This window comes from Papio anubis, chromosome 20 (genome assembly GCF_008728515.1).
Source record: "Papio anubis isolate 15944 chromosome 20, Panubis1.0, whole genome shotgun sequence".
Lineage (NCBI taxonomy): Eukaryota > Metazoa > Chordata > Mammalia > Primates > Cercopithecidae > Papio > Papio anubis.
Window position 1 is genome coordinate 47,528,665 of NC_044995.1, and position 27,881 is coordinate 47,556,545.

A 27,881-nucleotide genomic window follows, 5' to 3' on the forward strand; every position below is an offset into this window, starting at 1 on the left:
CGGGGAGGCCGGGTGTGGACAGTGACCCAGAGCACCGGAGTGGGGGGTGAGTGTCCGAGGAGTGCCCAGGCCCAGAGGCCCCTCTTGCGAGGAAGGTGACCCACAGCCCCTGGCGCGGGCAGGCAGCTGGCACAGGATAAGGCCAGAGGGGCAGCAGGGAGAACCGGCCGGGCGGGTTGTCAGCAGAATCCAGGGCTGGGCCCTGGGCACCGCTGACTCCAGACTTCCCCGAGGCCCCAGGCGGGGTAGCCTCACCTGGGGGCCACCCGACTCTGCTAGAAGACCCCAGGGTGCTGCCCCATGCCAGGCCCCAGGGCCAGGAGCCAGGATCTGGAGCTGGAAGCCTCAGCTAGCTGCAGCCCTTACCTCTGGGTAGGGTCTTTGAGGGAGAGCCTCCTCCTACCTCCTGTCCTCCAACCAGAATCGGCCCATGTCCAAGGATCTGTCCAGGCCAGTAAGGGTGGGGATGGGGCCAGCCCCAAGGGATGGATGAGGCACTCATGGAAGCAGATGGTACAGTCAGGCACCGGTGGCCGCACTGAGCCGGGCACTGGGTCCACTCAGACCCCCAGCTCCTCCTCTGTGGATTGAGCTCTTCCTACTAGCCACAGGAAGTCGACAAAGCCTGGCCCAGCCCTTGCCAGGAAACACCACAGAGGCCACAGCATGAAGCCTGAGGGCCTCCGGGTCCTTGTGTGGACCCCATGGCAAAGCCCCATACCTGTGCGAGGCCACCCGTGAACCTGCTGCAGCCAGGATTTGTGCCCAAGTCCCCAACACGGGCTGGGGCAGGGTGGGGGGTCAGTGGTTCTACAGCCATGTCCTGAGCCCCCTGTGCCCTGGACCCTCAGGGCACACTGAGGCCTCTGCTCAGAGGTCCCACAGCGTCGGGAAGCTGAAGGAGCCGCAGCCTCAGGACCATAAGCCAGTGCTTCCTTAACCTCTGTGCTTCAGGGATGACCAGGCGCGGTGGCTCATGCCTGTAATCCCAGCACTTTGGGAGGCTGAGGAGGGAGGATCGCTGGAGCCCAGGAGTTCGAAACCAGCCAGAAAAACAAGGTGAAACCACGTCTATGTAAAAAATACAAAAATTAGCTGGGTGTGGTGGTGCACACCTGTGGTCCCAGCTACTCTGGAGGCTGAGGCGGAAGTATCGCTTGAGCCCAGGAGGTCGAGGCTGCAGTGAGCTATGACTGCACTGCTGCACTCCAGCCTGGGCGACAGAGTGAGACCCTTTCTCAAAAATAAAAATAAGTGTAATTCACACACCACATAAATTCCCTTCAAAGCCGGGTGTGGCGGCTCATACCTGTAATCCCAGCATTTTGGGAGGCCAAGGCAGATGGATCACAAGGTCAGGAGATTGAGACTATCCTGGCCAACATGGTGAAACACCATCTCTAGTAAAAATACAAAAATTAGCCAGGCATGGTGGCACATGCCTGTAGTCTCAGGAAGCTGTGGCAGGAGAATCACTTCAACCTGGGAGGTGAAGGTTGCAGTGAGCCGAGATGGTGCCATTGCACTCCAGCCTGGGCGACAGAGCAAGACTCCGTGTCAAAAAAGGCTGGGCTCAGTGGCCTGAAATCCCAACACTTTGGGAGGCCAGAGACAGGCAGATCAGAGACCAGGGGAGATTTGAGGCCATCCTGGCTAACACAGTGAAACCCTGTCTCTAAAAGTCAAAAATGGCTGGGGCGCAGTGGCTCAAGCCTGTAATCCCGGCACTTTGGGAGGCCGGGAGACGAAGTGGGATCCGCGAGATCCAGAGGTCAGAGACCATCCTATTGCTGCAGTGAAACCCCTGTCTCTACAAAAAAAAAAAAAAAAATACAAAAACTAGCCGGAGGCCGGTGGTGAGCACCTGTAGTCTCAGCTGCCGGAGGCTGAGGCAGGAAGTAAATGAAAAGCCGGGAGGCGGAGCTTGCAGTGAGAGCTGAGATCCGGCCACTGCACTCCAGCCTGGAAACAGGAGACTCCGTCTCAAAAAAAAAAAAAGTACAAAACTTAGGCTGGAGTGCAGTGGCTCCGCCTGTAATCTAACTGCTTTGGGAGGCGGTGGTGGATCACGAGGTCAGGAGATTGAGACCATCCCACCAGCTATTGTTGTGGCTCCTGTCTCTACTAAAATACGAAAAATTAGCCGGGCATGATGACGGGTGCCCTGTAAATGGCTACTCGAGGCTGAGGCAGGAGAATGGCTGAACCGGAATGAGCTTGCAGTGAGCGGTCCCGCTAGCTACACTCAGCCTGGGAGACAGAGAGTCAGAGACTCTGTCTCAAAAAAAAAAAAAAAAAAAATTTCCTTCAAAATTATGCACCCATCACCACTAATTCCAGAACATTCTATCCAGCCCAAAGGATGCCCCATATCCATTTGTGATCACTCTCCATCCCCTTCTCTACCTTCTAGCACCCGTGAGTCCCCTTCCTGTCTCTGTGGATTGGCCTGTCCTGGACATTTCATAGAAACGGGACCACATGCCACGTGGCCTTTGGTGTCTCTCACTAAGCTTACCTGGCATCCTCAGGGTTCGTCTGTGCTGGGGCCTGTGTCAGAGCCTCGCTCCTTTCCATGGCTGTCATACCGCGGTGTGGATGGCCACGCTGCGCTGATTCACTCCCTGGTTGGACAAGGGTCGTGGCCACATTTGGCTGCTGTGCATATCCATGAACACGTTTCAATGTGGACGGATGTGTTCACTTACCTCGGGGCCATGTCCGGGGCTGGCGTTGCAGGTCCCACGCTAACTCCACGTTTAGCCTTTTGAACAACTGTCCAGCTGTTTCCAAGGGGCTGCACCGCGTTGTCCTCCCCAGCTGTGTGGACTGCAGCTTCCCTGACCCTTGCTGCTGTCCTGGTGGGGGTGACAGGTATCTCACACCTGTAACATCTCATGTGCTCCATGGTTGTCTGTGTATCTTTTTTTTTATTTTTTGAGATGGAGTCTCGCTCTGTCACCCAGGCTAGAGTGCAGTGGTGTGATCTTCTCTCATGGCAAGCTCCACCTCCTGGGTTCAAGCAACTCTCTTGCCTCAGTCTCCCCAGTAGGTGAAACTACAGGGGCCCACCACCACGCCCAGCTTTTTGTACTTTACGGAGTCTCGCTCTGTCGCCCAGGCTGGAGTGCAGTGGTCGGATCACAGCTCACTGAAAGCTCCGCCTCCCGGGTTCACGACATTCTCCTGCCTCAGCCTCCCGAGTAGCTGGGACTACAGGCGTACGCCACATCGCCCGGCTAATTTTTTGTATTTTTTAGTAGAGACGGGGTTTCACCATGTTAGCCAGGGTGGTCTCGATCTCCTGACCTCGTGATCCGCCCGTCTCGGCCTCCCAAAGTGCTGGGATTACAGGCTTGAGCCACCGCGCCCGGCCACTTTTTGTATTTTTTTTACTAGAGATGGGGTTTCACTGTGTTAGCCAGGATGGTCTCAATCTCCTGACCTCAGGTGATCCGCCCGCCCTGGCCTCCCAAAGTGCTAGGATTACAGGCATGAGCCACCGCGCTTGGCCCTTTTTTTTTTTCCTCTAACAAAAGCAAAACGTTTGTGTATCTTCTTGGCCACCCAGAGAGACATGGACAATCCTGGGACCTGAACTCCGTGTATGGCCCAAGCCCCTTCACCCAGTCTCCCAGCTTGGTGGACACCGGGCCCAGGCAGTACAGTACACAGTAAAACTGGCCTGATTCAGGTCGGGCATGGTAGCTCATGCCTGTAATCCTAGGACTTCGGGAGGCTGAGGAAGGAGGATCACTTGAGGCCCAGAGTTCAAGACCAGCCTGGGCAACATAGCAAGACACCCCCATGTCTATTAAAAATAAATAAATAATAAAAATCTGCCTCATTTGACCACGAGCAGCACCTTTTGAATTCTGAAACTCGGCAATAACCACGACAGAGAGATGTGGGTGGGGCTGTTTCTGTCCTTCCCACAACCCCACCCCCCACTACAGGGTACACACTGAGAGACACAGGGCACACAAAAGCGGACGCCTGGGTGGCTTCACCTCGACCTTTTTTATTTGCATTTTTTAAAAACAATTAAATTAGAATACAAATATTAGAAAACAGCGGCCTTCAGCAGCCCGTGCGGGCGGGAGGGGCCGAGCTGCGCAGCGGGCTGCGGGCTCTGCAGCGAGACTGAACTGCCCTCGGCCAGATGCACGTCCCTTTCTTTAGACCTGAAATGATATTGCTTCCTGACTAGGAGTTCTGTTTATACAAAGGAAAATTCTGGGCTGGGGAGGATAAAAGCAAAACAGACCGCAGGCAGCAGGTCTGGAGAACCAGGTAAGGTCGGTGCCCTGCCTGTGCCCCGGTCTCCTGGGGGGCGAGGGGGGTGCACAGCTGCGGGATCCTGGAGGCAGAGCCCCGGAAGCGCCCCCAGTTGTTGGACCCTGAGGCCAAGGGCATGGGTGGGGCCTGCGAAGGGCCGGGAACCCCTGGGGACAGGAGGGAGGCCCCTGGTCTGGTCCTGCTGGAAAAGCAAGGCTCCCGGGGGACAGGGTGCCAGCCTCGTACCCGTCGGAAAACCAAGAGCAAAAAGGAGAGGAATCAACCCAAACAAGAGCTGGGGTGGCCGGAGTCCCTGCTGCCCCTTGGGAAGCGACCACCCCCCGTGCCCCAAGGACTGGGGTATGGTGGCGGCAGCGACGGCGGCAGCTGTGGACATCTGTGGACATCTGTGCTGTTCGTAGGGAAGTTAACCTGAATTGGAGTCACCGAGGTAGCTGGCTAGAAAACTGAGACCCCCCCACGCCACACGGTGCCGCACCCTGGGCCCCCGCCTTCCCCGGGGGTTCCTGGCCACACGCCGGGTCTTCAAAATACCAAATTATTGCACTTTCAAAAAATACAACACATCTGTGGCTAAACCCTCCCCAGCCGCCCACCGTCCCCCAATCCTGCCCGCCCATCCCCCCGCCCCACTGCCCCTCCCGGCCCCAACCCACTCCATGGCTTCTTGGCTACAACGCTCGTTGCTCGGTGCGTGAGGGTCTCTGGGTGAGGATGTGTTTGCAGAGAAAAAGCAAAGGAAGAGACAAACGTCAAAGTGGTCGCCAGAGAGGGGCTGTGCCCCGCCGCCCGCCGCCCGGGGCCCTGCGCACCGGCTGGAATGGTCGTGGGAAGAGGGTGGCAGGCAGCTGGGCATCCGGAGGGGAGGGCGCGGGGCAGCGTCCTGGTCCCTCCCGCCCACTACCCCTTCCCGGCTCGGACTCCAGCCGGGGAGGCGGCTGTGTGGGTGGCCGGCCTTGTTTTGAAGAGTTTGACTTTTTTGTTTCATTTTTCTTTTTTTGTATCTTTTTTTGTCATTTTACTTTTTTTTTAATCCCCCATAGGAGAGTCCAGAGGTACAGGTGCCAGGAGCCAGGCAAAGGGGTGGAAAAACAAAAGGAACGACAAGAAAAAGAACAAGAAAGGTCACTCCTCCCTCTGTGCCTGAGGCTGGCCCGCGCCCCTCTGCGTGGTGAGCACCAGGAAAGTCGAGTGTGCGGCCGGGGTCAGCAGGCCGGCACCAGGCCCTTCTGGAAGGGGCAGCGGCGCTTGGGCCGGGGGCCCTCTTCGTCGTCCTCCTCCTCCTCCTCTTCCTCTTCCTCCTCATCCTCTGAGGACGATGAGCTGTCCAGCGTGAGGTCCACCACGTCGGCGCCCGGCTTTCCATTCTCCATGCCGCTCACCGGGCCGCCGCCACCCGTGCTGCCCAGGGCACCGCTCCCGTTGACGCTGGGGGCAGGCAGGAGCCCATTGGCATCCGAGGGGCCTGCGGGTGACAGCGACAGGGTGCAGGTACTTAGGATGCAACCACTGATAAATGGGGAAACTGAGGCGGCCCTGGCTGGGGACTGCGCGGTTGTGGTGGCGAGGCACTCACCCAGCACGAGGATGGCGCCCTGTGGGCTGCAGCTGCGCTCCTTGTCATTCGGCGCGGATTGGGCACCACGAACCGTCCACCAGGTACTCAATCTCGTCGGCGTCCTCACACTCACTCAGGATCTTCGACAGGAGCCTGGGGTGAGGCGGACAGCTGACGATGCGGCTGGGGGTGCCCCGCCCCCCCAACTCCCCAGCCCTCCATTCCTCCTGGATGCCGCCAGGCACTTCCCACTTCTCTCTGCAAGAGCAGCTTCACCGCCCCAACTACAGGGGTCCAGGGGCCCTGAATTCCCTCCCCTGGCCTCAGGATCCTGCAGGTGCTGATCCCCGGCAGGTCATGCGCACGGCACCGCCAGGGGTGGTGGGGCAAGGATGCACAAAACCAGTGGCCCCCAACTACCCACAAGAGCAGGGGATGTGGGGGCTGTAGGGGTCCTGCCCTCCCTGCCCCTCATGGGTCCATGCAGGGCCCAGGCTGGCCTGTTACTGTCAAGGCTACAGCTGCTCCCAGGCGCCTGCAGTGGCGTCGTTCTCATCACACAGGAGAGCCCTCATCCCGCTCTGGGCGACATTTTCTTTCTTTTTTTTTTTTTTGAGACGGAGTCTGGCTCTGTCGCCCAGGCTGGAGTGCAGTGGCTGGATCTCGGCTCACTGCAAGCTCCGCCTCCCGGGTTCACGCCATTCTCCCGCCTCAGCCTCCCAAGTAGCTGAGACTACAGGCGCCCACCACCTCGCCCGGCTAGTTTTTTGTATTTTTAGTAGAGACGGGGTTTCACCGTGTTAGCCAGGATAGTCTCGATCTCCTGACCTCGTGATCCACCCGCCTTGGCCTCCCAAAGTGCTGGGATTACAGGCTTGAGCCACCGCGCCCAGCCATTTTCTTTTTTTTTTTTTTTTGAGACGGAGTCTCGCTCTGTCACCCAGGCTGGAGTGCAGTGGAGACATCTCGGCTCACTGCAAGCTCCGCCTCCCGGGTTCATGCCATTCTCCTGCCTCAGCCTCCCGAGGAGCTGGGACTACAGGCGCCCACCACCACGCCGGGCTAATTTTTTGTATTTTTAGTAGAGATAGGGTTTCACCCTGTTGGCCATGATGGTCTCGATCTCCAGACCTCGTGATCCGCCCGCCTCAGCCTCCCAAAGTGCTGGGATTACAGGCGTGAGCCACCATACCCAGCCTTCTGGGCGACACTTTCTGAGGCTGATGGGACTCCTCTCACCCAGGCCAGCCCCCCGCCCGCCCCACCGAGGTCTCTCTGAGGCAATGCTCAGAGCCCCCTGTGCCGGGGGGCCACCGCAGGCGTAGCACAGCTCTGCCTGCTCACTGCCCTGTTTGCAAAACTCCTTCTCACCCTCCAAAGTCCCACCCCACAGCTTCTCTTCCTCCTCTCCAAGACAGACACAGCAGTTTATGTCTGGCTCTGCTCCTCTATCTGCTCCCCCTGCCAAGAACAAGGCTCCCTGTAGGCAGGGTCTGGAACAGGACTCTTTTGGGGACCCTGGGGTCACCCACTCAGAGCCAGGGACAGAGACAACAGGGCTCATGGAACAAAGTATGAATCAAGGACCTCTCCTCCGGGAAGCCCCCCTGGCTACACTGAGTCCCATGGGCTGCTGAGGCCAAGGCCTGTGTGGGATACAGCTGCCTGCCCCAGCCCTGGTGGCCCTGGAGCTGTGAGAGCTGTAAGAGCTGCCGCCACCCCAAGCCCAAGCCCCACTCCGGGCCTGTGGGGGAAGGCGGGCACCCGGCTGCACAGCTGTCAAGCTGGGAACAGAGCAGCCATTCAGGCAGTCCACGTGCCCGGCCCCAGGGTCTCCTCTCTCTACCCGAAGCTGGGATGCAAGGGGGTGGCCACCCAGCCCTCCACAGAGGGGACCCAGACTCAGGCCAAGTTCAAGTCCCAGTCTGGCCCCCTGTGAGCCGAGGGGGGCTCCGGCTGCTGGCTGCCTCCTCTGAGCCTGTTTCCCCGTCTGTAAAATGGGGAAGCTCACAGGTCCGCCTCCCAGGATGGGGACAACTGCACAAACCGGAGGTCTACTTAGGGACCAAATCTGTGACCCCAGAGGCAGGCCCGCCCTGCCTTCACCTGCACGGTCCACTGAGGCCGTGCACCCGAGGGCTGGGGGCCCAGCTCACCGCCCCAGGCAGGGCCTGCTCCCGCCTGTGAGGGCACCAGCTCGTGCCGCTGTGGCCTCACGCCCTGCCAGAGGCTCTGGGGACGAGAGGTGGGCGTGGCCGGCGCCAGGCAGGAGCCGCATCAGGTGCCACAGACAACAGGGCTCAGTTTCTGGAAACTCAAGCCCTGGGCAGAGCCCCCCTCCAGGGAGAAAGGTCTTGTCCTCTGTCCCCTGTGGCCTGGGGAATGCCTGGCCACAGCTGTGCCACCCGGGAAGGGAAGGGTATGGCGTGGCCAGAGCACTCCAGGGGGCACCGCCTCCTTTGCCTCTCTGTGAGGAGCCACCCCCATTGCTGCGCATCCTGGGGCGAACGCCGTGTGAAAGCAGAGTCCGGCTTGGTTTTCGGGGGCAAAAACCACACTCCTGGAGCTCAAGGCCACACCTGCCTGAGGTCATGTGGGAGCGGGTGGACCTGAGCCCGCCTTCTGCAGCCTAAGCTACATGCCTATCGCCTGCACAGCAAAGGCTCTGAAAAGTTCCGCGAGGAAGAAACGGGCTCTTCTCACAGCCCGGGGCTTCCAAAGCTCCGGGACCACGTGTCCCCACTGCTGTGTCTTGCTGGGGCAGCACGGGGTCTGCAGGAAGCAGGGTGCCACCGAGATCTCCACGGCCGTCCGGCTCCGGCCACCCTCCCGGGGCCCCAGGCTCACCCATCGATGATGAGCTGGTCGTAGGGGGCTGGCTTGTCGCACACGGGGCACATCCAGGTGGGCTTCTTCTCATTCATCTGCAGGTAGAAGACGGCGTCGAAGCACTGCAGGTGGGCGCAGGTCTCTGCCCGGCAGGGCACAGAGAGCCGCATCTTCACCAGCTGCGGGGGAGGGGCTGCGTGAGCATGGCACCCGTCTGCTGTGCCCGCCCACCCGGCACCCCTCACCCCCAGCTCCATCCTGTGGTTTGTTCCAACGCTCATTCCTCAGGAACACGGGGGGACAAAGACCAGCCTTGCCCCCGCAGGCTCACGGTCCAGCCAAGATGCCCTGGGCCCAGGGCCACCAGGGAGGAAGTACAGCCGCAGGAGAGGCCCCAAGGAGGAGGCTGCCCCAACTCACCGGGCAGATGAGGGACACCCGCACACCAGTGGTGGCGATCTCGCTGTCGGGATCGAGGCGCAGCTTCTCCTTGACTGTGGGGAGGGAACGGAGGACGCCGTCAGAGAGGTGGGCACAGTGGGACACAGGGCTGGGATTCGGGTTCTCTCCAGCACCCATGACCACCTCCCAGAACGGATGCCCCAAAAACGAGCCTTGAGCCTCGCTGTGTGGCTCAGGGCCACGAGGGACCAGAGGAAGTCAGGCGGCGACCACCATTAGATTTGACCACAACCTGGGCACACCACAGACTCAGCCGAAGCCCCCACACGCAGGTGGCCTATGTGGCCTCCCCTACCCCGCGTGGGCTGTGACCCACGGGACTTTTCTGGAAAGTTTCATGCAACACAGCCACCGACGGGGTCATTGCTGTGACTTAATTCCGTCACCGACGCACCATCCCCAAGGCCACAGTGGGGAATGAGGCAGGGATTCCTTTGGGAGATGGACCCGGGGGCCTCCCGGCTGTGAGCCAGGAAGTGGCCGCCGCCCAGCCCCGGACACCACGCCGAGGCAGCCCGCACACCCAGAAGTGTAGCTGCTTCTTTAAAGAAAAAGACGGTGCCCGCCAGCAAGCTGCACGGAACACGGGGAAACACGTGAAACATGAAGGCTCGGGGCAGGCACCGCCCTCCCCTCCACAGGCAGCAGGCCCACAGCCAGAAGGAACTCACGCGGGGACCCCGGCTGCCTCCTCACACTTCTGGGATGCGGCTAAACTCCATCCTCGGCTAGCTCAGGACAGCCCCCAGCCCTGGGCCCTGCAGGGCAGACCACCCTGGCCCACAGGCCACAGGGCCTCTCCATCCACCACCCGGCCCTCAGCTGCCTAGTGGACCAGTTTTGCTTCCTCTAGGAAGCCACCTGCCCAACCGACTTGGGGTTCAGAGTGATGGTGCCAGCCTGTCTCCCCGCTTCCCCCAGCTGTCCTGACGTTTCTCTGTCTGGAAGTGCTCCTACTACCCCTTGTCGGCCTGAAACACCACTTATCTCTGGCCGCTTGGAAGCCACTTCCTCCTTCCTGACCCCCACCCAGCCCCCCGGCCTGTGTGTGCAGCAGTGGGTTCTTCCTTCTCCCGTAGGGACGCAGTGGCAGCCACAAGCTGGCCAGCACGGTCTGGCCCCCTCGCAGGCTCCCAGCAGCTCTCCTGCTTGAGCCAAGGCTGCCCTAGTCGCTCACTCCTTGGCTGAGTTTCCACCCCTGGGACCCAGCTCTGGCTACCCGGTGCCCACGTGGACCCTCACGCCTGGCAAAGGGGCCCTGGGCAGCTAGCAGGGGATGCAGGTGCCCATCTGATTTTAAAGCAAGCTCTCCCTTCTCCATGTACAGAAAGACATGTGCAGCAGGAAGGGTTCAAGTGAGGCAAACGTGAGGACTTCCTAGGTGCAACGAGAAAAAAATCCAGTGACAAAGAGGCTAAGGCTGGGGCCAGCTGTGGGAAGCGGCAGGAGACCCCTTCAGAGAGGAAATCTGACCCTGCAGCCCCCAGCACTGCAGGGCTCTGGTCACTGAGGAGTTAAGGCCGGCCCCCACCCCATGGGCCTAGAAGAGGCCTGCCCGGCCCCAGCCTCCTCCCTCAAGTTGGCCATTGTCCCCAAAGGAAAGGAAGGTGGGGGGGGTTGAAGAAAGGGCCCTTTGAGGGAAGAGGGAGGCAGGGCGGGGAAACCCAGGTCACAGAACCCTAACTTTGCGACTCTGTGCCTCAGTGTCCCCACTGGTCCCACGGGGACATCGCCAGGCCCTCCCTCCCTGAGCCTGGAGGAGGCTAGCCAGGGATGCGGGACTCTGCGGTGGGCACCCTCACCCCTGCACATCCTGCTCTGCAGTGGGGGTGCTGCCGGCTATCCTTCCTGACTTGGGGGACCGGAGTGTGCAGGAAGCTTCAACACGATGGGGCTCGCAGGTCCCTGGCAGTGCCACCACTGCTCCAGGCTTCTGGACACCCAGGCTAGTAGGTGCCCTTTGGTGGTCAGGAACAGGGGCCAGAGGCCCGGGCCTGGCTGTGCCAGGAGGGCAGTGCTCATGGGGAACACTCAGGCCTGGGCACAGGAGCCCTGGGCAGCTAGGAGGGGCAGCTGGGAGACCCTCTGGCCCCCATTCTGCCAAGGGGCTGGGGTGGTGCCCAGATTCCACCTGAAAACAGCGAGCATTCTGGAAGGGGGCACGAGCTAACCCGGCTGGCCCAGAACCACCCTCTTCTCAGTCTGGCAGGTGGTCCCAGTCCTCGCCCACCTGCCCAACTCCCACTCCCAGCTCCAAAGGACTCCAGGTTAGGCCTAGTCTCTCCATAGAACAGGCCTGTGGAGCCCACTGAGGCCTGAGCCCCAAGCATGTGGGGTCCAGAGAGAGGCCCAGGTGCCCTTAAGATGGCTCAGATCTATTCTCCTGAAGACAGTGGCTACTAGAGAAAGCCAGTGACTTTCCAAGGCCACACAGCCAGGAAGCAGGGCTAACTGTACGCTGGCTTTGTGCTGTGCGGCTGCACGGGGGGGACTGATTCACCTGCCCAGCTTGGCAGGCTTTCTTTTTTTTTTTTCTGAGACAGAGTCTCACTCTCCCAGGCTGGAGCGCAGTGGCGCGATCTCGGCTCACTGTAACCTCCGCCTCCTGGGTTCACGCCGTTCTCCTGCCTCAGCCTCCCGAGCAGCTGGGACTACAGGCGCCGACACCTCGCCCGGCTAGTTTTTTGTATTTTTAGTAGAGACGGGGTTTCACCGTGTTATCCAGGATGGTTTCGATCTCCTGACCTCGTGATCCGCCCGCCTCGGCCTCCCAAAGTGCTGGGATTACAGGCGTGAGCCACTGCGCCTGGCCAGTAGGCTTTCTTTTAAAATTGCTCTGCGTGTCACTTAAAAAATATTGTTTTCGGCCGGGTGCGGTGGCTCAAGCCTGTAATCAACTTTCAGGAACGAATGGAAGTCGGTCAGAGATATGCAACCGCCGCGACGAAATTGCTCTCTACAAAAACTAAAAAACAACTTGAAACTTGATGCCAGTCTTCTCGAAGGCGAGCAAGGAAAAATAGCGATGAACCAGGAGCGAGCTTACAATGAGCCGAGATCCGGCTCACTGCACTCTAACCCTGAGCGTTGGCAGACTCCGTCTCAAAAAAAAAAAAATTGTTTTCATTGTTGCAAGAGTACAAAGGGAGCAGGTCGCGAAGAGGCCAAGACTGTCATCCCAGCACTCTGGGAGGTTGAGGCAGGTGCACCGCTTGAACCCAGGAGTTTAAGACCAGCCTGGGCAACACAGCAAGAACCTGTCTCTACGAAACATTAAAAAATTAGTTGGGGCCAGGTGTGGAGGCTCACGCCTGTAATCCCAGCACTGTGGGATGCGGAGGTGGGCAGATCACGAGGTCAGGAGTTCAAGACTATCCTGGTTAACACAGTGAAACCCTGTCTCTACTAAAAATACAAAAATTTAGCTGAGTGTGGTGGCGGGTGCCTGTAGTCCCAGCTACTCGGGAGGCTGAGGCAGGAGAATTGCTTGAACCCAGGAAGCGGAGGTTGTAGTGAGCCAAGCTCATGCCATTGCACTCCAGCCTGGGTGACAGTGAGACTCTGTCTCACAAAAAAAAAAAAATTAGTTGGGTGTGGTGGTAAACACATGCGGTCCCAAGCTACTCAGGAGGCTGAGGCAGGAGGATGGCTGGAGCCTGAGTCAGAAGCTGCAGTGAGCCACGAGCACACCACTGCACTGTAGCCTGGGCGATACAGTGAGATCCTCTTTTTTTCTTTTTTTTTGAGGTGGAGTCTCGCTCTGCAGCCAAGGCTGGAGTCTAGCGGTGCAATCTCAGCTCACTGCAACCTCCACCTCCTGGAAACCCTGACTCTCTTAAAAAAAAAAAAAAGATAAAATGGGGCCTCACCACGTGAGGTCAGACCGCCGCTGTTCATCTTCCTCCCATAGCAACTGCCTCCATGGCCATCGCTGTCCGTGCCCCGCCAGGCCCCGCAGCACCCTTGACCCCGCTGAGGCAACCAGAAGAGCCTGCTTAGAGTGCAGCTCCCTCTGGACTCCCCTCACCCCTCCCAGCCTCTGTGCTGCCCCGGAATGAGGAACGAGGCCCCAGCTCTTCTGCTGCTTGGACCCCTGTAGGCTGGGGCGCCTGGGGCCAGCAACACGGGGTGTGACCCCACAGGCTTCTGCACAGCATCTCCCACTGCCAAGTACCCCCTCTGCCATCCGTATCCTCCAGAGACCTCCTCAGCCACAGCGGGGAGGCCATGGACTCCTAGAGTGACAGGCAGCCCCTTACCCATCTCCTTCGGGTGCAGGCCCCCCAACCCTCGCCCAGTACAGGGAAGGTTTCCAGGGGGGACTTGGCCTGCCCCTCGGCCGAGGTGGCCCTGAGCTGCTCACCCAGTGCCTTGCACAGCTCCGGGTGCTTCACCCCAATGGTCTTCAGCCTCTGCAGCAGCTCTGACGAGGTCAACTGCCGAACCAGGTACAGGGCCACGGAGTAGCTCTGGGGACAGAGGGGCGGGGTCAGGGCTGGCAGGGCGGGGGCCGGGGCAGGGGGGCAGGGTGGGCACCGAGCATGCACTCACCTTGCCGTAGTTCCCCCAGGTGACGGTGATGCGGTTGGTGGCGGAGGACAGGTACATGAGGTGGGTGAGGTTGATGGGGCGGCACGGCCTCTTGGGTTCCACCCCAGGCTTATTGGAGGGGTAGTAGCCCTGCAAGCAGACAGGCCGCTCAGCCTCAAGAATGGCTGGAAAATCCAATGGCCCCACCCTCCCTCCACGCCCCCCAAACTCGTGTAGCAGACGCGGGGCGGGCCATGCTCACCGGGACTGAGCAATAGCTGTGGTTGACCTTCACAGCGATGTTGGGCGGGTACTGGTCCTCCTGAGGGCAGCTGGTGTCTGAGTAACAGATTCTGCAACGACAACAGGGACCATGGGGCGGCAGGAGTGGGCGCACAGGAGGGGCTAGGCCGCTGTGGGGAACAATGGGGACCATGAGGCGCACAGGAGGGGCTGGGCCGCTGCGGGGGTACACAAGTGGGAGTCAAGTGGCGGTGATGGGGGCACTGGAGAAGGTGACATGGGGGGTATCGGGGCCCCCGGGTGTGGCCTGAGCAGGTGGTGGGATGGTGGCGTATCCCCAGACAGGGACAGATGGCAGGCTGGGGGGAGTTGGGCTCTGCTGTTGGCAGGGGAGACTGAGAAGAGCCTGGACCAGGACTGGGGGGGGGGGGGGGGGGGGGGCAGGTGGCCAGGGGTCCAGCCCTGGGGTCGTGGGCACACCTGGGCATACCTCAGGACGACCTGCACGGCTTTAACTCCGGGCTGCAGTTCTCTGTGGGTGTGGAGCAAACCAGAGGAAAGGAAAGGAGAGCGGAGTGAGGAAGGCGCAACCTCAGCCTGCCCCACAAGGTGGAGACCGCCACCCCACAAGGCTCCCTCTCCTAGAGCTGGGAAACTGAGGCCCAGGACTCTTTTGTGCAGGCCAGGTGAGACAGGAGTGGCTGTGGGGTCAGGAGAGGGGCTGGCCTCCCTGGAAAATACAAGAGAATCGACCGCAAAACCCTGAACCAGAGAGGGCAGCCAGGTGCCTCTCACTGCGAGGACACAGCTAAAACGTGCATGCTGGAATGTAGCAGCCAGCTCACAACGGCAAGAAAATGCCCAGTCTGCGAGGCCGAGGCCAGCGGAGCTCTTGAGCCCAGGAATTTGAGACCAGCCTGGGCAACATGGTGAAACTGTCTCTATAAAAAATACAAAAAATTATCCGGGCATGGTGGTGCACACCTGTGGTCCCGGCTGCTTGGAGGCTGAGGCAGGAGGATCGTCTGAACCCGTGGAGGCAGAGGCTGCAGTGAGCTATGATTGCACCACTGCACGCCAGCCTGGGTAACAAAGAGAAACACTCTCCAAATTAAAAAAAAACAAAAAAACCCCAGTTAACACCTGAGAATAAACTTTAATAAGAAACATCACCAGGAAAAGAGGAAAAAGTCTCTCTACCCAAAGACGCATCCGTGGATGCTCACAGCAGAAACGACCACGACAGCCACAAAGTAGCGGCAGCCTGAGTGTCCTTCCACAGACGGAAGGACCAATACACACGGCACGTGACCCAGCCACGGAAAGGAGCCAGGCTGACCCGGGCCTCAGCACAGGTGTACCGTGAGGACGTCCTGCCCAGTGAGAAATGCCAGACACAAAAGGACACACAGGGCAGGTGGCTCACGCCAGTAACCCCAACACTTTGGGGGGCGGAGGTGGGTGGGTCACCTGAGGTCAGGGGTTCCAGACCAACCTGGGCAACATGATGAAACCTCGTCTTTACTAAAAATACAAACATCAGCTGAATGCGGTGGTACATGCCGGTAATCCTAGCTACTCAGGAGTCTGAGGCAAGAGAATCACTTGAACCTGGGAGGCGGAGGTTGCAGTGAGCTGAGATCGCGACACTGCACTCCAGCCTGGACAATAGAGTGAGATTCCGTCTCAAATAATAATCATTTAAAAAAGCCACAGTGTGTGACTCCACTTCTACGAAATGTCTAGGACAAGCCCATTTACGGAGATAGGAGGGGATGCGTGGGGCCAGCAGATGAAGGGTGGTGGCTGATGGGGATGGACACAATTGCTCCGAGACTAGGCAGTGGTGGGAGCTGCACTACCTATTGATCCACGAGAACCCACTCAATGACACACTTAAAAACTGCGTATTCTATGGCATGCAAATCATATCTCAACGTAAGAAATACAAATGTGGGTCGGGCACGGTGGTTCATGCCTGTAATCCCAGCACTTTGGGAGGCAGAGGCGGGTGGATCACGAGGTCAAGAGATCAAGATCATCCTGTCCAACATGGTGAAACCCTGTCTCTACTAAAAATACAAAAATTAGCCAGGCATGCTGGCACATGCCTGTAGTCCCAGCTACTCGCGAGGCGGAGTCAGGAGAAGAATATCGCTTGAACCCAGGAGGCAGAGCTCGCAGTGAGCCGAGATCGCGCCTCTGCACTCCAGCCTGGCGACAGAGCGACTCCGTCTCAAAAAAAGAAAAAAAAAGAAAAGGAAATGTCCAGAAGCTTTCTGAGGAGAAACCCAAACTGATTTTTTTATACTGTGTGGCTGGCTCGAGCACCCCGCAGCAGGGACGCAGTGCAGGTGGAGCTGTGTGGACCCAGGTTCACAGACAAGGAAGAGGAGGAAGGTGACGTCACCACCTTGGGTCACCCAGACAGAGACACCTCCGTGGCCAAGCCTGGCTCAGCTGGTTCTGAACCCTTACTAGGTGTGAGGGCCAGGCTGGGAGGCCCCGGGAAACTGGCCCCACAGCAAGTAGAGGCGGTGGGTCTGAAGCAGCTGGGCATGAGAAGCTGGGCATCAAATGGGGGCGCCCAGCCCAGCCCTGCCACGGACTCAGGGGTGACCTGGGCAAAAGGCCTCCCCTGTCCTGAGGGTCCAGCACCCACCATGAGGCTGCCCCGGCAGGAATCTGTCTCAGCTGGAGGCAGGACAGCCTTAGAGAGACTGAGGGAGGAGCAGAGCACAGGGCAGCCACACTGGCCCCTCACCTGCTAGAGCTCAACCGTCCTCATCTAAGGGCGGGGACACCACGCAGTGTCTGGGGACATCCGAGGGAACGATCCCACCTCACTATCCACGGTGCGCAGGGGTAAACCCTGTGTTCGTTATCTGGGAAAAAACCTGACTTTGGCCGGGCGCGGTAGTTCACGCCTGTAATTCCAGCACTCTGGGAGGCTGAGGTGGGTGAATCACCTGAGTCAGGAGTTCGAGACCAGCCTGACCAACATGGCAAAATCCCATTTCTACTAAAAATACAAGAACAGCCGGGCGTGGTAGCAGGCGCCTGTAATCCCAGCTACCTGGGAGGTTGAGGCAGGAGAATTGCTTGAATACGGGAGGTGGAAGTTGCAGGAAGCCAAGATCGTGCCACTGCACTCCAGCCTGGGCAACAAGAGTGAAACTCAGTCTCAAAAACAAACAAACAAAACAAAACACCTAACTTCCTGCTCATGCTGGACACCAGAATAAATTCCGGATAAGGCGGGCGGTGTAAACCAGGGACTCCAGCTTCCAGGATTCACCTCCTCTCTCCCCCTCCAACTCAGGGTGTAGATTTCAATGTGTGCAGCCTTCTGGGACCTCAGCAGGGCAGAGGATTATGGGATGCAGAGTCTCTTGGGGGTACGTGGAATCCAATAACCCAGGGAGGTCTCACCCGTGTTATCCTGCCCCAGGGGACACTGGACAACGTCTGGGGACATCTGTGGCTGTCACAACATGGGCGTGTTCTCGGCATGGAGTGGGTGGAGGCGAGGAATGCTACTCAGCACCCTGCAGCGCCCAGGATGGTCCCACATGCAGAGGGCAAGACCGTGTTAAAAGGGGACAGTCAGTCCACCTCTCTCTGACGGGCTGCAGGGTACAGGCAGTGAGCACACAGCCCAGCAGGTGAGACTCAGGACGGGGTTTTCCGGAAGGCAGCGAACCCGGCCACTGCCTTGCAGCACGGTTCTGGACTGAGCCCGAGCCGGGCCTGCAGTGGGCGTGGCTGCCGGCTCTTCCAGTGAGCCCAGGAGAAAGCGGGCGGGCGGCAGGGCACGGGGCTGGGGGGGAGCCGCGCACCTGGAGTTCCGGATCAACTCCACCTGTCTTGGCGTCAATGCGAAGATGCACGGGCTCTCCTGAAGCTTCTCGTTGTTCTGTGGGACTGAAGACAAACACAGGGTCATGGGCATGTCTGGTCCCTGGCAGGTTCCCCGAGCCCAGTCGCTTTTCCCGGCCTTCTCCTCTTCAGATCAGGAAACAGGAAATGGGAAGCTGGCGGGACAGATATGTGGGGCAGAGGTGGGGGCCGCCCAGGGAGGAGGATGAGGGAGGAGAATGAGGGAGGACTCACGCCCATCCCTTTCTCGGGGCCACTCACCACGGCCCGTGTCCTGTTGAGGGCCACTCAGAGAGCCAGTGCCCTTTGCAGCCCATGGGATGCAGGCGTCTATTTAGCAAGGCTGAAAAATGCCCAGCTGCCTGGGGGAGAGCCGGACCCAGCCAGGCCTGCAGGACCTGCCATCCCTCCTCCCTCCTAAGTACAAAATGGACCCAGCCCTTGCTCTCCTCGTGCCTGCAAGGTGGCCATGGCGTCACATGGACAGAGGTGGCGCCGGAGGTACTGACGGGATGAAGGCCATGGCGCTCACAAGCCTGGGCCCTACCCTATTACTTACAACTGGACTGACAAGCAGAGGCGCAGTCAGAAAACACTGTTCTTTTTGTTTGTTTTGTTTTGTTTTTGAGATGGAGTCTTACCCTGTCGCCCAGGCTGGAGTACAATGGCATGATCTCGGCTCACTGCAACCTCCGTCTCCCAGGTTCAAGCAATTCTCCTGCCTCAGCCTCCCGAATAGCCACCACGCCTGGCTAATTATTGTATTTTTAGTAGAAATCGGATTTCACCATGTTGGCCAGGCTCGTTTCAAATTCGTGACTTCAGGTGATCTGCCCACCTCAACCTCTCAAAATGCTGGGATTACAGACGTGAGCCATTGCACTCAGCCAGCCCTTTTTTTTTTTTTTTTTGAGACTTTGTTTCATCCTTGTCACCCAGGCTGGAGTGCAATGGCATCATCTCGGCTCACCACAACCTCTGCCTCGTGGGTTCAAACGATCCTCTTGCCTCAGCCTCCCAAAGCAGCTGGGATTACAGGTATGAGCCACCACGCCCAGCTAATTTTGTATTTTTAGCAGAGACAGGATTTCTCCATGTTGGTCAGGCTGGTCTTGAACTCCCAACCTCAGGTGATCTGCCCGCCTTGGTCTCCCAAAGTGCTGGGATTACAGGCATGAGCCACTGCACCTGGCTGCCCCATCTCTTAAAAAAAAAACAGCATGGTGTGGCGTCTCAAAAAAAAAAAAAAAAAATTAGCCAGGCGTGGTTCAGGCACCTGTAATCCCAGCTACTTGGGAGGCTGAGGCAAGAGAACTGCTTGAAGCTGGGAGGTGGAGGTTGCAGTGAGTGGAGATCACACCACTGCCTGGGCGACAGAGCAAGACTGTTTCCAAAAAAACCCCCAAAACACAAAAACAAAAACAAACGAACGAAACTCTAGCTGAACAACAGAAAGACAGTGAGAACACAAACTACCCATATCAGAAATGAAAGAGAACCACAGTACAGACCCTACCGCTTTTTGGTCCAACAGGGGAAGAAAAGGTGCACCTTCATGCCAATGAATCTGACAACTCAGTGACAAATTCTTCCAAAGATGCACATTACCAAAACGGGTACCAAAAGATACAGGAAGTTTGAAAAGTTTGTTACCTGTTAAGGAATTTGGATCCATAATTAAAACCTTTTCTGAAAACTGCAGGTCCAGGTAGGGCGCGGTGGCTCACGTCTGTAATCCCAGCACTTTGGGGGCTGAGGTGGGCGGATCGCTTGAGCCCAGGAGTTTGAGGCCAGCCTGGGCAACATAGTGAGACCCTGTCTCTACAAAAAAATTTTTTTTTTTTTTTTTTTGAGACGGAGTCTCGCGCTGTCGCCCAGGCTGGAGTGCAGTGGCCGGATCTCAGCTCACTGCAAGCTCCGCCTCCCGGGTTCACGCCATTCTCCGGCCTCAGCCTCCCGAGTAGCTGGGACTACAGGCGCTGCCACCTCGCCCGGCTATTTTTTGTATTTCTTAGTAGAGACGGGGTTTCACCGTGTTAGCCAGGATGGTCTCGATCTCCTGACCTCGTGATCCGCCCATCTCGGCCTCCCAAAGTGCTGGGATTACAGGCTTGAGCCACCGCGCCCGGCCCAAAAATTTTTTAAATTAGCCAGGTGTGGAGGCGCGCACCACCTGTAGTCCCAGCTACCTTGGAGGCTGAGGCAGGAGGATCGCTTGAGCCCAGGAGGTGGAGGCTGCAGTGAGCCGTGATCGCACCACTGCACTCCAGCCTGGGCAACAGAACCAGACCCCATCTCAAAAAAAAAAAAAAAAAAAAGAAAAGAAAAAGAAAAAGAAAAAGAAAACTGTAGGTCCATATTGGTGAATTCTATAAAACATTTTGGAAAGAAACCACATAAACTGTACGTAAACTCTTTCAAACAACAGAGAAGGAAAGAATACTACCTATTTTACAAGGCCAGCATAACTCTGATACCAAAACCTCACAACACGGCGTCAAGGAAGGAAAATTACCAATAAATGCCCCTCACGAACACAGATGTAAAATCCTCCACAAAATATCAGCCAGTATTTCAGGCCCCTGCGATTTGTGTGAGAAATCTAAGACTGGTATAAATCCTCTCTACACACACAGGCCAGGCGCGGTGGCTCATGCCTGGAATCCCAGCACTGTGGAGGCCAAGGCCGGTGGATCGCTTGAGGTCAGGAGTTCAAGACCAGCCTGGACAATATGGTAACCCCATCTCTACTAAAAATACAAAAATTAGCCAGGCATGGTGACACACGCCTGCAATCCCAGCTACTCGGGAGGCTAAGGAGAATCGCTTAAACCCAGGAGGCGGAGGTTGCAGTGAATCGAGACTGGGTCACTGCACTCCAGCCTGGGTGACAGAGTGCGGCTCCGTATCAATAAAATAAAATGAGGTAAAATAAAGTAAAATATCTCTCTACACATCCACTAGCATGCCTAAAATGAAAAGACTGGCAACTCTACGAGGTGGCGAGGGTGTAGAGCAAACTCTCTGCTGGTGGGGTTATAAGACAGTACAATCACTTTGGGAAACTGCCCTTATAAAGGTAAGCACAGACCTACCCCAGCACCCAGGAATCCCACTCAAAGTATTTTCCTTCAGTAAATGGAAACATGCATTCAGAGACTTGCAGGCCGGGTACGGCGGCTCATGCCTGTAATCCCAGCACTTTAGGAGGCCAAGGTAGGAGGATCGCTTTAGCACAGTAGTTGGAGACTAGCCTGGGTAACATACTGAGACCTCGTCTGTAAAAAACCGTTTTTAAATGAGCCTGAGCCAGGTGTGCTGGTGTGCAGCTGTCATCCCTGCGGCGCAGGACGCTGAGGCGGGAAGATTGCTTGGGTTCAGAAGTGCGAGACCAGCCTGGGCAACACAGCAAGACTGTGTCTACGTTAAAAAATATATCTAGACGTAAATCAAAAACGCTGAGCGGCATGCATGCCCTACCATCGCTTGTGTAACGAAAACGGAGGGAAGGAATCTGAGTAAATGCCTATTTGTCTATAAGTGTAAAAAAATATCGGAGGAGCGTGGGGGAGAGAGAATCTGGCCACAATGGCTGCCTTGGAGTGGCCGGGAGACAAGATGACGGGCAAGCCCTTCAGAACAAGGACGGCGAACTGCCCTGGTAAAGGCTGGAGTTCATCAGCTTCGCAGGCCACACTGTCTGTGTTATGAGCAGAGACTGCCCAGTCCTGGAAAGGTGCTCCCAGGACGGCAGTGCACACAGCAGTGTGGCCTGCACCTATGACAAGGGCCTTTACAAGAACCGGAGCCATGGCATCGGACCTCAACTGCCAGCACTGTCTTGGAACTTTCTCAATTAAAACCCATGAGAACAGGTAACGATGTAAAAAGTACATCTGCTTTAGGCTCAGAAGCTCAGACTGCCGGCTGGGTGTGGTGGCTCACGGGAAGCCCAGCTACTCGGGAAGCTAAGGCAGAATGGCGTGAATCCAGGAGACGGAGCTTGCAGTGAGCCGAGGTTGTGCCACTGCACTCCCGCCTGGGCCACAGAGCAAGACTCTGTCTAAAAAAAAAAAAAGAAGCCAGACTGCCTGGGCTCGGATCCCAGCCCTGCCAGGGCCTTTGTGGCCTGAGCCTGCACCGGCCCATGCTGACCCGTTTCTGCGGGAACTGGTGCCGGGTCTGTGGCTGGCCCTCAGGAAGAGGGTGCTACCGCAGCAGTGGCGTTGCCACAAGGGCCACAGTGCCACAGCCTGTTCCCGTTTATGTGCTGAGGGCACAGCCAGTCTCTGCAGAGGTGATGGGCTGTGGATGCCCAGCTGGGCCCCTGAGGAAGGCCGCCTAATTGGGAGGGTGGGGCACACAGGCCACCTGTAGACGCGCCCAGATCTGCCCCAAGCGCTGGGGAGCAATGGTTCGGGGCAGGGAGGCCTCACAGGAGCCAACACTGAGCTGGGCCTTGAGCTTCCAGGCTGGGTCAGAGGTGAAAACACGGACACTCCACCCCTCAGTGTCTCAGGAGGAATTAGGGGAGGAGGGTGGGTCCCCAAGAAGCAGCAAGTCCATGCCCGGGGCAGAAAGGGCCCAGTCATTGAAGACCAAAACTCTGGGGTCCCTGCCCTGGGAGGCTCCCTCTGGGGGAGGCCAGGCTGTGCTTCTCTGCTGGGAACCCGGGAGATGCCCTGTGCTCTGACTGCTCTGCTGTGCCACTCGCCCCAGGCCGCTCACGGATCCCCCCAAACACCTGGCCCCCCTCTGCTGGGGAAGGGGCTGTGGCTGGCCCTCAGGAAGAGGGGCTACCGCAAACCTTCTCTTCTGCCCTCGGGGTCAGCTGTTTGGGGCCAGAAACCCAGGTGGCATCCACGCAGCCCCCGTCTCTGCTGTCCTGCAAACATCCACTCCCCCAGCCAGTCCTGTCAGTTCTGCTTTCAAATGCCACCCGACGCGGACACCTGCCCCCAGCTCTGCTGGTCTCAGCAGCCAGAGCCTGCTCCCTGGGCTGGCTCTGCAGGAGACCCCTGGCCCTCAGCACCCCTGTTCAGGGCCACACCCACCCTGGCACACACATGGCCACCACCCTGGCCTCCTGCCTGGGCCCTACCAGCCATGCTGCCTCAGGGACTCTGCACACGCCATTCCCTCTTCTGGAACCTTTCTCTCCTGACCAGCCTCATGGCCCTATATTTGTCTTTGCACAAACGTAACCAGAAGGAAAGGCTTCCCTGAGCACCTCATTTAAAAACTGCACCCCCCGCCCCGCTTTTCTCCAAACCTTCTCCCTCCAAGGATCGACTCAGTTTCCCTGCATCACTCTGCTGCTCCTTCTTGTTGGGCCACTGAAGCATGAAGTTCCCCGAGGGGGAGACGGTTTCGTGGACTGCCCGGCACCCACGGGCCACAGGACCAAGGCACAGGCGCTGCTGAACCAGATGCATCTTTGCGGCCAGGTGCAAGGCTGGGCCCTGCCAGGCAGAGCCGGTTCTGGGATGAGGTGCTCGGCCAGGCCCTCCAGCCCGGGCATGCAAAGCAGCCCATGGGCCCAATCCGAGAGCCCAACAAGAAGCGCCCAGCCGCTGGCTCCACCCAAGGCTGCCAGGGAGCCTCGCGAGATGCTGCTGACATGAATATTTAACGCCAGGAGCAGATGCTCACGGCATGGGGGGGGGTGGTTATAAAACAGCAGCCAGGACAGCCACACGCTCCTACAATCACACAGGCAAAGGGGGAAGGCGGCAAGCACGGCCCGCTGCGCTGAGGCGGCCCACTCGGGCAGCAGGGCGCCAGCCGGGCTGCTCTGCTGTTGACTCCAGTTTTCTAGGACAGGCGCATCATTGTGCAAGTGTAAATAGGAATGAAACACTGGGAGATTTTAAAAGACTGATCGGGGCCGGGTGCGGTGGCTCACGCCTGTAATCCCAGCACTTCTGGGAGGCCGAGGCGGGCGGATCACGAGGTCAGGAGATAGAGACCATCGTGGCTAACACAGTGAAACCCCGTCTCTACTGAAAAATACAAAAAACTAGCCGGGCGCGGTGGCGGGCGCCTGTAGTCCCAGCTACTCGGGAGGCTGAGGCATGAGAATGGCGTGAACCCGGGAGGCGGAGCTTGCAGTGAGCCGAGATCCGGCCACTGCACTCTAGGCTGGGCGACAGAGCGAGACTCCACCTCAAAAATAAAAAAATTAAAAAAAAGCTGATCGGATGGGACCATTCCGCCTCCAGCTGGCCCATGTGCTGGCCCCCTCCTCCAGGCTGTCCCCTCCCCAGCACATACAAGTTCTCTAACTCCCAGCCCCGCCCTGTCCAGCTAAAAGCTACCAGCACCAATTCTCCACCCCAGGTCCCCCAGACCAAGAGTAGAGGCAGCACAGTCAGGTATGAGGGACACGGGGGCACTGTCGTGGAGGGGTGGGGAACAGGTGCCCCGGCTAGGCACAGGGGCGGTGTGACAGCTCCACCCATCAGTGAGAACATTCACAGGCTGCCATGGGAGGGCACCAGTGGGCAGGAAGCAGAGCAGGAGACTGTGGCCGGCGGGCAGGTGGGGGAGCTGGGCTGGGCAAGGCAGGGGCCACAGGGGATAGGAGAAGGACCAGTGGGATGTGGGGGTGGCTGCCAGCAGTCCCCTAGCTGGTAGCGGTGGGCCCATCCCTCCTCCTCAACCAGAAGGCCAGGACCTGGGGCAGAGCTGGCGGAGTCCCCTTGTTCCCCAATCATAGGCATGGGAAGTGCCAGCAGGCCGAGTGGGTCAGACTACCCCAAACATGGGACAGTGACACAGGATGCCCCGTGCCCCCCCAGGCTCCCAGTGTGCAGACGGACAGATGGTGGGCCTGGGCGGGCAGCAGGCCTGCCTGTGGAAGGCAGGTGGCCACTTGCCTCCTGCACCTCTCAGTTTCCTCACTGACCCCCAAAATCATACCAGAACCTCAGGGGCGCTGCAGCCCTTGGGGAAAGGAGGGTAGTTTTCAACCTTCCCTGGACCCACCATTCTCGGGTTCCAGCCTCTGCCGCCTGCGCCCAGGCTGCTGCGTCCCTCCTCCTGGGCACACCACACTCTGGCCACAATGGACTCCATTCAGCCCTGTGAATGAGCCCTCTCTGGCCATCGGCCTCTGCCCTCACTGCCCTCTGCCTGGAGTACACTCCCCTGCCCCCTCCCCTCTGCCCAGAGTACACTCCCCTGCCCCCCATCTCTGCCTGGAGTACACTCCTCTGCCGCCTCCTCTCTGCCTGGCTTCTTGGGAGTCACCCTCAGGTCTGGACTGGAAGCTGCTGCCTCCAGGAAGCCTTCCTGACTGCTACCTCCTCACAAATGTAGAGTGAATGGCTCCCGCTACCGACAGCAGCCCCTGAAAGCCCTCTGCCTGCCACAAGATGCTCATCACCTGGCACTTCTGTGTGGCACCTGAGCAGGGACCATGCTACCTTGCTGTGGCCTGGGCAATGCTCGCCCAAGGGCTTCAGAGACTGAAGGGCACACGTGCTTACACACAGCACAGCACATGCCCGACTGGCGGCTCTTGGCTAGTGCCAGGGCTTCCTGCCTCTGGGGGCGTCTGAAGCCGTGGCGACAGGGGCTCCACTCTGCACAGCAGGCGGGCAAGCAGGCAGATTCCTCGGGGTGCCCGCTGGAGGAGCAGCTCTGTGCCTGGCCAGTGTGTGCCCTTCCTTCCGCCCCACATCTCCTGACAGCCTCTCTTCCCATGTACCCTGACAGGAGGGTCAGGCCCCCTAGTCGGACTCCCCAGGTGGTGCAGGCTGGGAAGGGGTGGGGCGGGCTTCCTTGCTGAGAGGCAGGACAGGGTCCCCAGCCTTCACGAGGTCCAAGTCAGAGCCTCTGCTCAGAGGCAGGACCTAGTTGGCTCAGAATAAGGGAAGGCAGGCCGCTGTGTGACCTTGGGCCATTCTCCGCACTGTTCTGGGCGCCAGCCCTGTCCCCACACATGGTACCTCCCATTGGAGCCGATCATCTGTGGCCCGAGGCCCCCGTAGCCTGCTCTGCAGCTCTGTCACCCCCTCCCCCAGCCCAGCATTCCGCGCCACGTGATTTATGGCTCCTGTCCGCCTGGCGCAGTCTCCATCCTGGAGCCGGCCGGCGGCTATTCCGGGGAAACAGACCAGAGCAGTGGGCCTCACGCTGGCCGGTGGGTCACAGCCAGAGGCGGGGGCAAGGGGGAAGCAGTGGAACTGGGTCCTCCTGAGGCGGCCCCCCGCAAGGCCAGCACCACAGAGTGCACCCTGGGGAGGGACACAGCCCAGGGTCGGGGTGGAGGGATGGCATCTCAGGCCCTGAAACCAAGGGGAGCACTGCTTTGGGGCCAGGGTCTATGCTCCAGGAAACCTCTAAGGACCCAGGCATTCCCCGGGGGGGGTCCCCCAAGAGCATGGGAATCCAGGAAAGGGGGTTCACCTGGCGGCCTAGGATGGAGAGGGAGCCAGTGGGAAGGAGAGGTAGGGTGGGGTTGGCCTCTTTGTTCTGAGCCGCCAGCAGAGTCATACTGGTGTAGACAGGGGAGCTGGCTCTCCCGGAGATCAGGTGACCAGGGTCCCTGGGGGCTCAGGGCACAGCGATGCATTGTGGGATGGAGCTACTGGTCCCCGTGCAGGAAGGAAGACGGTCAGCCCCGTCCCCCACCCTGGACCAAGCCTGCCCTGCCGCTCCCGGGAAAGCCCAGCCTCCCTGTGATGCAGGTCCTTCCCAAGGCCCAAGCTTCAGAGATAGCCGGCTCTGCCCAAGAACCCGCCAGGGGGAACCGCTTCCCTCATGAGGCAGCAAAGGCCGGGAAAGTCAGGCCAAGGCCCCGAGTCCCCCAGGACAGGTGCTGCTGGGCCAACCTGCTCCCCAGGAGGCTGCCACTAGACACCTCCTGCAAAAGAAAAAGAAAAAAGGTGGAGGCGGAGCCTCACTTGGAAGGCGGAGCCTCAGGCTGGAGGGAGGAGCCTCACTGCCTCAGGAACCACCGGCAGCATCTTCCTACCTCCTCCACCTCCTCCATCCTCACTTGGAAGCCCAGCCCCTCCTACCTAACCTCACAAAGTCCCAGGGCTGTAGGTGGGAGGGGAATGGAGGCCAGTTCCCCTTCCCCACACCCCCACTGACCCTGCCTCCCGGGGCAGGGGAGTGGGGCCAGCTGGCACCCAGTGGACTGAAGCGTGCCAGAGAGGAGCCCTCAGGCCACAGCAGGGACCAGGCAGGTCGCTGGGTCAGCAGGGTGGGAGGGGGCGTGCAGAGGCTTCCTGAACCTCACGGCCTTGGTCCCGTTCCCTGCTGCGTGTCCATGCCTGGTGCCCATCACGCACCCACCCAGCAGGCACTCCCACGTTTACAGCACTCTGACGTTTACTGCGCGACGTTTACTGCGAAGGAAAGAGTGGGGGCAGGGGAAGGGAGGCAGGAAGAAGAGACCTCCAGGCACACAGAGGACCTGGTAAAATCTGAGCGCCTCGGGGCACAGGTCCACAAAAGGCCCAGGATGTTCCGCTCCCTAACTGGGAGTCCCAGAGGCTGCACATTCTCCCTGCCCTGGGGGCTGGCGCTGCTCTGGCCTCCCTGGCCCTGAGCTCAGGGCTATGGTTGAGGCAGAGACCGGGCTTGATACCCACCTGCAGCCTGAATGGTCACGGCTGCTGGGAGGCGCCAGGGGCCTGTCCACACTGCTGCGGGCTGCGAGGTCCTGACACACAGTTCCTGCTCAGTCAGTGCTTGCAGACAAAGACATGAGAGAGAGAAGTGTGGAGCCCAGCACCTCTCCTCTGCCTGGGATCGCCCTGAGCCCCCAGCACGCCTGGTGCACACAGCCTGGCAGTGACCTGAGCCCGCTGACCAAGGCCATACCTGCAGGCTGCCAACGAGGAACCAGAGCCTGGGGGAAGGAGGGAAGGCCGATGCCACTGGCCAGCCCCCTTTCCATGGGGAATAAGCAGGGAAACCAGGTTCCCAGGTGACCCTGGTCACCCTTGGCCCTGGCAGTCACAGCCTGGTGTGGTCCCTGCCTGTGCCACAGAGTCTGTGAGCAATGGACTCCATGGGGGAGACGGCAAGGCGTGTCCGAGGCTGGGTCATAAAAAGGGCTCCAGCT

General features: G+C 59.0%; 1 protein-coding gene across 2 annotated transcripts in view; it reads right to left on the reverse strand.

Annotated features, from left to right (window-relative positions):
- Positions 1 to 4,001: 4,001 nt before the first annotated feature.
- PIAS4 (protein inhibitor of activated STAT 4) overlaps positions 4,002 to 27,881 on the reverse strand; it is a 29,667-nt gene continuing 5,787 nt past the window's right edge. The window contains exons 3-12 of one of the 2 annotated variants that reach the window (XM_031660109.1): positions 27,406 to 27,504; positions 17,761 to 17,845; positions 14,412 to 14,453; positions 13,941 to 14,031; positions 13,700 to 13,828; positions 13,512 to 13,617; positions 9,107 to 9,180; positions 8,705 to 8,865; positions 5,876 to 6,010; positions 4,002 to 5,764 (exon numbers count right to left, since the gene is read on the reverse strand). In XM_031660109.1, the coding sequence (XP_031515969.1) occupies positions 5,920 to 6,010; positions 8,705 to 8,865; positions 9,107 to 9,180; positions 13,512 to 13,617; positions 13,700 to 13,828; positions 13,941 to 14,031; positions 14,412 to 14,453; positions 17,761 to 17,845; positions 27,406 to 27,504 (878 nt within the window). In that variant the 3' untranslated portion in view covers positions 4,002 to 5,764; positions 5,876 to 5,919. The remainder of the gene's footprint in view (positions 5,765 to 5,875; positions 6,011 to 8,704; positions 8,866 to 9,106; positions 9,181 to 13,511; positions 13,618 to 13,699; positions 13,829 to 13,940; positions 14,032 to 14,411; positions 14,454 to 17,760; positions 17,846 to 27,405; positions 27,505 to 27,881) is intronic. The other variant, XM_003914673.2, reaches the window with a different exon arrangement.